We start from the raw sequence: 12097 nt of genomic DNA, 5'->3' as shown, positions 1-12097 counted from the left end.
CATCACCAAGCTTTCTGCCATCCAGGACTTCCATACCAGGCGGTGTCAGAGAAAGGCCCTAAAAATTGTCAAAGACCACAACCACCCTAGTCAGACTGTTCTCTCTGCAACCGCATGGCAAGCGGTACCGGAGCGCCAAGTCTAGGTCTAAGAGGCTTCTAAACAGCTTCTACCCCCAAGCCACAAGACTCCTGAACAGCTAATCAAATGGCTACCCAGACTATTTGCATTTCCCCTCCCCCACGCTGCTGCTACTACTACTGTCTGTTATTATCTATGCTTAGACATTTTGATGACTCTACCTACATGTACATAATTACCTCGACACTGGTGCCCCCGCACATTGACACATTGTACCGGTACCCCTGTATATAGCCCCGCAATTGTTATTTATTGCTGCTCTTTAATGCTTTTTTAAAGGTTTTTATTAACTGCATTGTTGGTTAAGGGCTTGTAAGTAAGTATTTCACTGTAAGGTCTACACCTGTTATATTCAGCATTTCACTGTAAGGTCTACACCTGTTATATTCGGCGCATGTGACAAATAAAATTAGATTTCAATGCCATCCCTACGGATGGTGGCAGCATCATGCTGTGGGGATCTATTTCAGAGGCAGGGACTGGGAGACTAGTCAGGATTGAGGGAAAGATGAATGGAGCAATGTACATTGAGATCCTTAATGAAAACCTTCTCCAGAGCGCTCAGGACCTCAGACTGGGGTGAAGGTTCACCTTCCAACAGGACAACGACCCTAAGCACACAGTCAAGACAACACATGAGCGGCTTTGGGACAAGTCTTTGAATGTCCTTGAGTGGCCCAGCCAGAGCCCGTACTTGAACCCGATCAAACATCTCTGGAGAGACCTGAAAATAGCAGTGCAGTGACATTCCTCATCCAACCTGACAGAGCTTGAGAGGATCTGCAGAGAAGAATGGGAGAAACTCCCCAAATACAGGTGTGCCAAGCTTGAAGCGTCTCGAGGCTGTAATCGCTGCCAAATAATTACTTGACACATTGGGAAAAAATTAACAAAAAAACCTGCGTAAACTACAATGCTATTTGGCAATAAACAGAGAGTACACAGACTCAGTGTACAGACTCAGTGAGCATAGCCTTTGTTATTGAGAGGCCGCTGTAGGCAGACCTGGCTCTCAAGACAAGACAGATTCAAGATTCGTGACCTGTTGCCACAAGAAAAGGGCAACCAGTGAAGAACAAATGCCATTGTAAATACAACCCATATGCATTTCCCTTTTGTACTTTAACACATTGCACATTGTTACAACACTGCATATAGCCATAATATGACGTTTGAAATGTCTCTATACCTTTGGTACTTCTGTGAGTGTAATGTTTACTATACATTTTTTATTGCTTATTATCTATTTCATTTGCTTTGGCAATGTAAACATTTGTAAATAAATGCAAATAAAGCCATTTGAATTGAAATGAGACACAGGAGAGAGAGAAATAGAAAAGGAAGGAGACAAGGCAGGAAGCTTGAACAACTGTTCCACAGAAAAAGAGAGATAACAGAGAGAGAAGGGAGGCAGCTCTTTACCCATCTTTTGGTGAAGAGAGGGTGTGCGAAGATAACAAAGAGGAGGACAACAGAGAGAGGGTGAATGTTGGCAGCTCCTTACCCGTCCTTGGTGGTATCAGCTACACCTGCGATGAGCTGGACAGTTTTGGGGTTGTGGTGGATCTGTGTGTGCAGGCCCAGGTATTTCTGCACAAAGTCCCCCGGGGTCATCAACTTCTCGCCATCTGCATCCACCACACTGGCATGCTGGAGGGGTTATGACAGACAGAGTCCCACTGGGTTCCTTCCTTGTACTGTTATAACAATCATAACCCTGAGAATTATCAACTCCTCTGTCATGCTTAGAAGGGTTACGACAGAATCCCACATCACGTCATTTTGAGTTTCCTGCTAAACACTGACATGTTGAGGGGGGTTAGGACAGGATGCATACAGGGGGAGTTTGGGTTCCTGACTCTTATCCACCACACTGGCACGCTAAGGTGGTTCTAAATGTGACTATAATGTGGCTCTTACTTCTTCCCGGGTAGACACACACGATAAGGGCATTGATTTTGTTAAGGCCTCACACTCTTGCAGTATAACCTGTGCACTGTGTGTAGACACTGTGTGAACAACTGGAAAGCCTATATACATAAGATATGCTCAATCAATGAGCATCACTCTCCAAATATAACTACGTATGACAATAGACACAGGAAGTAGTTTGTGGGTGCTGCGATTTTTTCTTGCCCCTGTCTATATCAGACCACTAACACAGGACTAGTAAAGGCCCAGTGCACTACTTTTGTGAAAATAATTTAAACTAAATGTGAGTGTTTACCAGCATGTGACTTGAGTTTGATAATTATCTGTACAAAACAGTTAATATGAAAATACTTGTGGAATATAAAAATACTTCCTTGAAATGTTTTCCAGTCTCTTGAAATACTTTGCAAATGCAACTTTTTCTACATGAAAATGACCATTTCAGTTTCTTTTACATTTTAGTAGATGCTCTTATCCAGAGCAAATAACAGTAGTGAGTGTATACATTTTCATACTGGCCCCCCATTGGAATCGAACCCACAACCCTAGCATTGCAAGCGCTATGCTCAACCAACTGAGCCACATCACCACAAACCACTTGATGTCTCAATGTACTAAATGTTTTTCCATCATGGTGATGAAAAGTCTACAGGTACAAACCTAGATGACCTGCCTATGTACAATACAGTAATATTCATTTACATTAAGTGGTTTGGAAGGAGGGTAAATTAATACTGTACAAAGTGGTTGTTTTTCATGTTATTTGATCAAGAATATTTCATTTGATATAAATGTTTGAGGACAGGGTTTTCTGGATTCCATTAGAATGACAGAATCACAGAGAAAGGGACATAGCAACAACTCTTACAATTCCAACTATTGAATCCTGTAAGTTACTGTTCTTCATTATACAACCACCTTTTTGCCAAAGCGGAGATTGAATGATTTTTTGCCGCGCAACAGATATCTATATTGGTCCGCTAATACTAGTAAAGGTCCAGTGCACCACTTTTTTAATACAGCTAATTTTTTTTATTCTGATTTTTCAGGGGGTGCTTCAGCACCCTCAGCACACCTACCCGCAGTTATGCATATGACTTGACATGTCCGACTGACAACTAAAAGGTGAACTAGCCTATTTACAAGGATTCCGATTCCTTAGAGGAATAAGAACTTTGCAGAAAGTATTTTGTGTAAGGTCTCTTTACCTAACCTTTCATTTTAGTAATTTAGCAGACACTCTTATCCAGAGCGACTTACAGGAGCAATTAGGGTTAAAACCTAGCTCAAGGGCACACTGACCAATTTTTCATCTAGTTGGCTCGGACTAGCTGTTGCCCCAGCTTTGTGAGCTAAGCCATCTTAGGCTTTATGTTATGTTTTCAGTAGCTCTATTAGCCCATACGAGGCACTGACTGCTGTTTCATCCACAGAGCCATGAAGGATCAAGCACAACAGTGTGCAATTGTGAATACACTTTAGAAGAGCCCTTATTTATGTTCAACATGGAACTCACAGCTTCAGCGGGTTCTGAGAAATGCTGAATACTGTACAATCTTTCAACAATGTTTTGACTAATACATGACCTCTAAACTCTTACATGACATACAGTATGTAAAATGTGTATAACCCCCCTTTGTATAGCCTAATGTACCATCTGCTGACTGACCAGGTGAAAGCTATGATTTCTTATTGATGTCACTTGTTAAATCCACTTCAATCAGTGTAGATGAAGGAGAGGAGACAGGTTAAAGAAGGATTTGTAAGCCTTAAGACATTGTGTATGTGTGCCATTCAGAAGGTGAATGGGCAAGACAAAATATTTAAGTGCCTTTGAACAGGGTATGGTAGTAGGTGCCAGGCGCAATGGTTTGTGTGTGTCAAGAATTGCAATGCTACTGGGTTTTTCACAGTCAACAGTTTCCCGTGTGTATCAAGAATGGTTCACCACACAAAGGACATCCAGCCAAGTTGACACAACTATGGGTACCACTGGAGACCATTTGTAAGTCGCTCTGGATAAGAGCGTCTGCTAAATGACTTAAATGTTAAAAATGTTAAATGAGTCAAGATGTGCCAGTATCCCTGTGGAATTCTTTTGACACCTTGTAGAGTCCATGCCCCAATGAATTGAGCCTGTTCTGAGGGCAAAGTGGGTGCAACTCAATATTAGGAAGGTGTTCCTAATGTTTTGTACACACAGTGCATAGGTGCCCTGCCAGGGAGGGAAACAACAGGCAGAACTGACAGCCCTCCCATGACTCAATACCGACGATGACAAAGTGTGAACACACAGGCATTTAGCTTTGTAATTCAGCCGATAGATGCTTGCTTACTCCATCACAGAATGCCTGCCACATTCAAACACAGGCAAATGTCACATGACTCAAGCTATGGCAGAGGGATTTCTTGTGGCAAGGTTAACTGACACTGACGTTTGCTGCCAGCCGGGCACCCATGCCATGCCCATACATGAAACAGCCTGCCCTTCTCAGTGATTTAATGCATAGGGTGCATTCTACTCTATAGCCTCTTCTCCATGTAGAACAGATGAAGAGGAAACACTATTGAGATACACCATTCACCATTACTGTGTATGTTGTGTGTATTTTGGTATTTTATTAGGATTCCTATTAGCTGTTGCAAAAGCTGCAGCTACTCTTCTTAAGGTCCACACAAAACATTTAATAATACTGAACATTAATAGACAAGAACAGCTCAAGGACAGAACAACATAAAGTGTGTGGGTTGGTCTTTAAAGAGCATAGTGAGACAGCTCCCCACAAGATTCCCTCAAGCTAAATCATGACTTCAGTTGTTTCCCCAAGGAACTGAACTATAGTCCATTTCGCATCATCTTCCTGATGGTGATGGTTAGGATTTAGGGAGGGTAGCTGATTCCAAGCTGTGAATGTGAGTCACTTTGTATATAAACTGTGCATGTGCATAGTGATCATTTGAGGCTGGCTAAAGTTGAAGGCCAAAGAGTTGTTCTTACCTTCTGAAAGATAACCTTCAACTCGCTCGGGTCTGCCCGTTTGGTGGACTGCACCTGCCAAGCAATATGATAAAGATAAAAATGTTAAGGTAATGACCCGTTCTGCAGCAAAAACAAATACACAGCGTCTAGTGACATTTACATAATGTAAACTGTTAACTAACTAGCTGTTTGGTTTTGTAATCAATACTAGCTAGCTGACACTGAGATAAAGTGTGTCTCCTTGCAATTGGAAATTACAAATGAAAAGATTCCAAAAGCAAACAGAGGACTTGAAAGACTGCTATCCTACAAGACATATAATTATTGTCAAAACGAATGCTAATGCAAAGTATCACACCAACTGTTACTGCAGGTGAGTTGACCAGGAAATCCTGCTACTGCTAACTAGCTAGCTACTGGCTAGTTAGCTACAGTAACGTTACTCAAAAGACGAAGACACAAACCCTTCTTCAAATGACTCGTTAGGTTTAAAACAGCAAAGAGCAGAGCGGATAAGAGGGTATTTAGACACACAATGGTAGTTGAGTGATGTGGTTGTCATTATTGCACAATCTTGCGAGTTAGTAGATAGCTAGTATCGCAATGTTAATCAGATGTAGACGCTAGCCTTATCGCTAACTCCGCCTTGTGGATGTTCATTCAAGGCCAGAGACCGGGCGTTACCGCAGTGATGCAAGGAGCAATGAATGCCCTACACCCGCCAAAAACAGACTCAAATAATCCCTTAAACGATATAGTCATATACCCAATACAAAACAGATAAAACATGCAGACAACATTAAAAGCGATTTCTGAAACGTAAAGCAAGCGATGCCGAAGTCACCTTGACCGCCATGTTGGTTTTGACGTCACGTACAGTTAGCTAGCGCAGGCGCTTTCACTGCAGAATTCCAAATAAATAAAATGAAAAGCAAAGTCCGGTCTAATCTGAGACGATTGCATCAACCCCACTAGTCTAGTCTCGTGCGTGTCCTTCTGACTCTGTTCTAAACGTGGGTGGGTGTGTGTGTGTGTCTCTTCAGCTGTAGCGGTCGTGGTTCGAGCATTCCAAGGGTGATGTAAAGACACGTTTCTATTGCACAGTGTCTAAGCCTGAGTGAAAAGTGAAAACAGACTGCTAGCTATTCAGACCAATCGAATAATTAACCTGGCCACAAAAATACAGTTGCCTATTTGTGGGAGAACAAATATTGCATAGCATAACCGTGGGAAATAGAGGTACTGAGGGTGCTGCAGCACCCCCTGAAAAATCATTATAAAAAAAATATTATTAAGATTTTTGCACTGAGCCTTTAATTCTCCTGCAAACTACTTCCTATGTTGCATATACCAATATGCTACACATCATTCAACCATTGAATGACCTGTAGGGTCTCTCAGAGACTGAAACTAACTCAACCTGATTGACCAGAAAAAACCATGAAGCAGGAGCCTAAACCAATAACACACATCTTGTAATGTTATGTTATGCCTAACTGTGAAAACCATTTCAACTAAAGGTTATGTTGACTAGTTTATTGATAGGGCCTGAATTCAAATGGTACGTTTTCCTATCCCATTGTTCCCCAGGTTGAAATAGAAATTGGAAACCAAACCTATAAGCAATGTGTGTAAACTTCCCCCCTTTTCGAAGATCTGAAATCAGTTTAAAGCTGACACCCATTTGCCAAGCCCAGGCCAGAACACAGAGTATTACATTTACATTTAAGTCATTTAGCAGACGCTCTTATCCAGAGTGACTTACAAATTGGTGCATTCACCATATGATATGTGTGCCATAACTCTGCTGTAATCCAGTTAAGTGCAGAGGGCTTTAATGGGAACTGTCTCATGTGTAACGAGGAAAGAGGAGGAAAGAGGAGAATAGCCAACTGGGACACTATCTGCTCTGTCCTGTTTTTCTCTCTCTCAATTCAATTTCAATTTGAGGGGAAACATATGTTTACAGTGGCACAGAAAGTGAAATAGATAATAAACAAAAGTCAAATTAACAATAAAAACAGTAAACATTACACTAACAAAAGTTCCAAAATATTTCAAATGTCATTGTGTCTATATACAGTGTTGAAATGATAAATAGTTAAAGTACAAAAGGGAAAATAAATAAACATAAATATAGGTTGTATTTATAATGGTGTTTGTTCTTCGCTGGTTGCCCTTTTCTTGTGGCAACAGGTCACCAATCTTGCTGCTGTGGTTGCACACTGTGGTATTTCACCCAATAGATATGGGAGTTTATCAAAATGTATTTGTAGGTCTGTGTAATCTGAGGGAAATATGTGTCTCTAATATGGTCATACATTTGGCAGGAGGTTAGGAAGTGCAGCTCAGTTTCCACCTCATTCTGCTGGCAGTATGCACATAGCCTGTCTTCTCTTAAGAGCAAGGTCTTCCCTTCGACAGCCTTCCTCAATAGCAAGGCTATGCTCACTGAGTCTGTACATAGTCAAAGATTTCCTTAATTTTGGGTCAGTCACAGTGGTCAGGTTTTCTGCCACCGTGTACTCTCTGTTTAGGGCCAAATAGCATTGTAGTTAGCTCTATTTTTTTGTAAATTCTTTCCAATGTGTCAAGTAATTTTCTTTTTGTTTTGTCATGATTTGGTTGGGTCTAATTGTGTTGCTGTCCTTGGGCTCTGTGGGTTCTGTTTGTGTTTGTCCATATCACCGGATTCCTACCGCAAACTCTGAACCCTTTCATCTGGATCATGGCAGCTAGCTAACCGCAACCCGGGTTGACTACTCATGGCTAACGTTTCTGTCCCGGAGCAAGCACCAACAGGCCTGGGGCTAGCCCATGCTAGACCCATCTCCCGGCTAGGGCTCCTGGGCTACTCCTAAAGCCCACTCCTCGGCTACAATATCCGGACCCCTTCTACTGCCGGTATGGGGCACGGAACCCTGCCGATCCTTCATGACTGGAATACCGACATAATCTGCCCGAGGATCCCAACAGGCCCCTCGGGGGCGACGTACCCTGAAGGCCCATTCTGCTAACCGCGGCCTGCTAGCTATCTATAGCATATTGGACTGTTATCTGATCCACCGGCCAGTTTCTTGGACCACTATGCCCATTTTGCCAATTGGACTTGGACCCCTCTGCTACTTGGAACCCTACTAATTCCACGAATGGTCTATCGACATCACCGCACGAGGAGGCAAAAACAGACTTTCCCCCATCGCGACATCCCTCTAAGGCCCTTATGCTAGCTTGCTAGCCCCGGCCTGCTAACTGCTAGCTTGCTAGCCCCGGCCTGCTAACTGTCTGAATCACCTTGTCCCCAGCTAGCCCAACCACTCACTGGACCCATACGATCACTTGGCTACGCATGCCTCTCCCTAATATCAATATGCCTTGTCCATTACTGTCCTGGTTAGTGATTACTGTCTTATTTAACTATAGCCCTGCTCAATATGCCTTAACTAACCATGTTGTTCCACCTCCAACATATGCGATGACATCACCTGGTTTAAACGTCTCTCTTCATTACTCAATGCCTAGGTTTACCAGCAATGTACTCTCTTCCTACCATACCTTTGTCTGTACGTTATGCCTTGAATCTATGCTATCGTGCGCAGAAACCTACTCCCTTTACTCTCTGTTCCGAACGTGCTAGACGGCCAGTTCTTATAGCCTTTAGCCGTACCCTTATCCTACTTCTCCTCTGTTCCTCTGGTGATGTAGAGGTTAATCCAGACCTGCAGTGCCTAGCTCCACTCCTACTCCCCAGGTGCTCTCAAACCTCCCCCACTTCTCATTCACCCAAATCCAGATAGCTGATGTTCTGAAAGAGCTGCAAAATCTGGACATCTACAAATCAGCCGGGCTAGACAATCTGGACCCTCTCTTTCAAAAATTATCTGCCGAAATTATTGCAACCCCTATTACTAGCCAGTTCAACCTCTCTTTCGTATCGTCTGAGATTCCCATAGATTGGAAAGCTGCCGCGGTCATCCTCCTCTTCGAAGGGGGAGACACTCTAGACCCAAACTGCTACAGACCTATATCTATTCTATCCTGCCTTTCTAGGGTCTTTGAAAACCAAGTTAACAAACAGATTACCGACCATTTCGTATCTCACCGTACCTTCTCCGCAATGCAATCTGGTTTCAGAGCTGGTCATGGGTGCACCTCAGCCACGCTCAAGGTCCTAAATGATATCATAACCGCCATCGATAAGAGACATTACTGTGCAGCCATATTCATCGACCTGGCTAAGGCTTTTGACTCTGTCAATCACAACATTCTTATTGGCAGACTCAACAGCCTTGGATTCTCAAATTATTGCCTCACTTGGTTCACCAACTACTTATCCGATAGAGTTCAGTGTGTCAAATCGGAGGGCCTGTTGTCCGGACCTCTGGCAGTCTCTATGGGGGTGCCACAGGGTTCAATTCTCTGGCCGACTCCCTTCTCTGTATATATCAATGATGTCGCTCTCGCTGCTGGTGATTCTTTGATCCACCTCTATGCAGACGATACCATTCTGTATACCTCTGGCCCTTCATTGGACACTGTGTTAACTAACCTCCAGAGGAGCGTCAGTGCCATACAACTCTCCTTCCGTGGCCTCCAACTGCTCTTAAATGCAAGTAAAACTAAATGCATGCTCTTCAACCGATCGCTGCCCACACCTGCCCGCCCGTCCAGCATCACTACTCTGGACGGTTCCGACTTAGAATATGTGGACAACTACAAATACCTAGGTGTCTGGTTAGACTGTAAACTCTCCTTCCAGACTCACATTAAACATCTCCAATCCAACATTAAATCTAGAATCGGCTTCCTATTTCGCAACAAAGCATTCTTCACTCATGCTGCCAAACATACCCTCGTAAAACTGACCATCCTACCGATCCTTGACTTCGGCGATGTCTTTTACAAAATAGCCTCCAACACTCTACTCAGAAAATTGGATGCATGCAGTCTATCACAGTGCCATCTGTTTTGTCACCAAAGCCCCATATACTACCCACGACTGCGACCTGTCTGATCTCGTTGGCTGGCCCTCACTTCATATTCGTTGCCAAACCCACTGGCTCCAGGTCATCTACAAGTCTCTGCTAGGTAAAGCCCCGCCTTATCTCAGCTCACTGGTCACCATAGCAGCACCCACCCGTAGCACGTGCTCCAGCAGGTATATCTCACTGGTCACCCCCAAAGCCAATTCTTCCTTTGGCCACCTCTCCTTCCAGTTCTCTGCTGCCAATAACTGTAACGAACTGCAAAAATCTCTGAAGCTGCAGACTGTTACCTCCCTCACTAGCTTTAAGCACCAGCTGTCAGAGCAGCTCACAGATCACTGCACCAGTTCATAGCTCATCTGTAAATAGCCCATCCAATCTTCCACATCCCCATTCTGTATTTATTTATATATTTATTTATTTATCTTGCTCCTTTGCACCCCAGTATCTCTACTTGCACATTCATCTTCTGCACATCCTACCATTCCAGTGTTTCATTGCTATATTGTAATTACTTTGCCACCATGGCCTATTTATTGCCTTACCTCTCTTATCCTACCTCATTTGCACATGCTGTATATAGATTTTTCTACAGTATTATTGATTGTATGTTTGTTTATTCCATGTGTAACTCTGTGTTGTTGTATGTGTCGAACTGCTTTGCTTTATCTTAGCCAGGTTGCAGTTGCAAATGAGAACTTGTTCTAACTAGCCTACTTGGTTAAATAAAGGTGAAATATATATATATTTTTTTAAACCCCAGGACCAGCTCTCTTAGGGGGCTATTCTCCAGGTTCTTTACTCTGTACGTGATAGCTTTGTTATGGAAGGTTTGGGAATAGCTTCCTTTTAGGTGGTTGTAGAATTTAACAGTCTTTAATGGATTTTGCTAATTAGTGGGTATCAGCCTAATTCTGCTCTGCATGCATTATTTGGTGTTTTACGTTGTACACAGAGGACATTTTTGCAGAATTCTACATACAGAGTCTCAATTTGGTGTTTGTCCCATTTTGTTCATTCTTGGTTGGTGAGCAGACCTCAGACCTCACAACCACAAAGGGCAAGGAGTTCTATAACTGATTCAAGTATTTTTTGTCAGATCCTAATTAGTATGTCGAATTTTATGTTCCTTTTGATGGCATAGAAGGCCCTTCTTGCCTTGTCTCTCAGATTGTTCACAGCTTTGTGGAAGTTACCTGTGGCGCTGATGTTTAGGGAGAGGTATTTATAGTTTTTTGTGGGCTCTATGGCAACGGTGTCTAGATGGAATTTGTATTTGTGGTCCTGGCAACTGGACCTTTTTTGGAACACCATTATTTTTGTCTCACTGAGATTTACTGTCAGGGCCCAGGTCTGACAGAATCTGTGCAGAATATCTAGGTGCTGCTGTAGGCCCTCCTTGGTTGGGGACAGAAGCACCAGATCCTCAGCAAACCGTAGCCATTTGACTTCAGATTCTAGTAGGGTGAGGCCGGGGGCTGCAGACTGTTCTAGTGCCCTCCAAATTTATTGATATATATGTTGAAGAGGCTGGGGCTTAAGCTGCATCCCTGTCTCACCCCCCGGCCCTGTGGAAAGAAATGTGTGTGTTTTTTTGCCAATTTTAACCGCACACTTGTTTGTTTGTGTACATGGATTTTATAATGTTGTATGTTTTTTCCCCAACACCACTTTCCATCAATTTGTATAGCAGGCCCTCATGCCAAATTGAGTCATAAGCTTTTTTGAAATCAACAAAGCATGAGAAGACTTTGCCTTTGTTTTGGTTTGTTTGTCAATTAGGGTGTGCAGAGTGAATACGTGGTCTGTCGTACCGTAATTTGGTAAAAAGCCAATTTGACATTTGCTCAATACATTGTTTTCACTGAGGAAATGTACGAGTCTGCTGTTAATGATAATACAGAGGATTTTCCCAAGGTTGCTTTTGACGCATATCCCATGTTTGTTATTGGGGACAAATTTGTCTCCACTTTTGTGGATTGGGGTGGTCAGTCCTTGGTTCCAAATATTGGAGAATATGCCAGAGCTGAGGATGATGTTAAAGAGTTTACGTATAGCC

At 43.0% G+C, this 12097-nt stretch overlaps 1 protein-coding gene across 1 annotated transcript in view; it reads right to left on the bottom strand.

The window, feature by feature from the left end:
- Positions 1 to 6111, bottom strand: part of slc25a12 (solute carrier family 25 member 12) — a 42141-nt gene extending 36030 nt beyond the window's left edge. Inside the window, exons 1-3 of the mRNA XM_014140890.3 lie at positions 5898 to 6111; positions 5072 to 5125; positions 1646 to 1791 (exon numbers count right to left, since the gene is read on the bottom strand). Coding sequence (XP_013996365.1) covers positions 1646 to 1791; positions 5072 to 5125; positions 5898 to 5909 — 212 coding nt within the window. The 5' untranslated portion in view covers positions 5910 to 6111. The remainder of the gene's footprint in view (positions 1 to 1645; positions 1792 to 5071; positions 5126 to 5897) is intronic.
- Positions 6112 to 12097: the final 5986 nt, after the last annotated feature.

Source organism: Salmo salar, chromosome 14 (assembly GCF_965601325.2).
Source record: "Salmo salar chromosome 14, fSalSal1, whole genome shotgun sequence".
Lineage (NCBI taxonomy): Eukaryota > Metazoa > Chordata > Actinopteri > Salmoniformes > Salmonidae > Salmo > Salmo salar.
The sequence above is the reverse complement of the archived record's forward strand: the minus strand, read 5'-3'. Positions and strand labels throughout refer to the sequence as shown.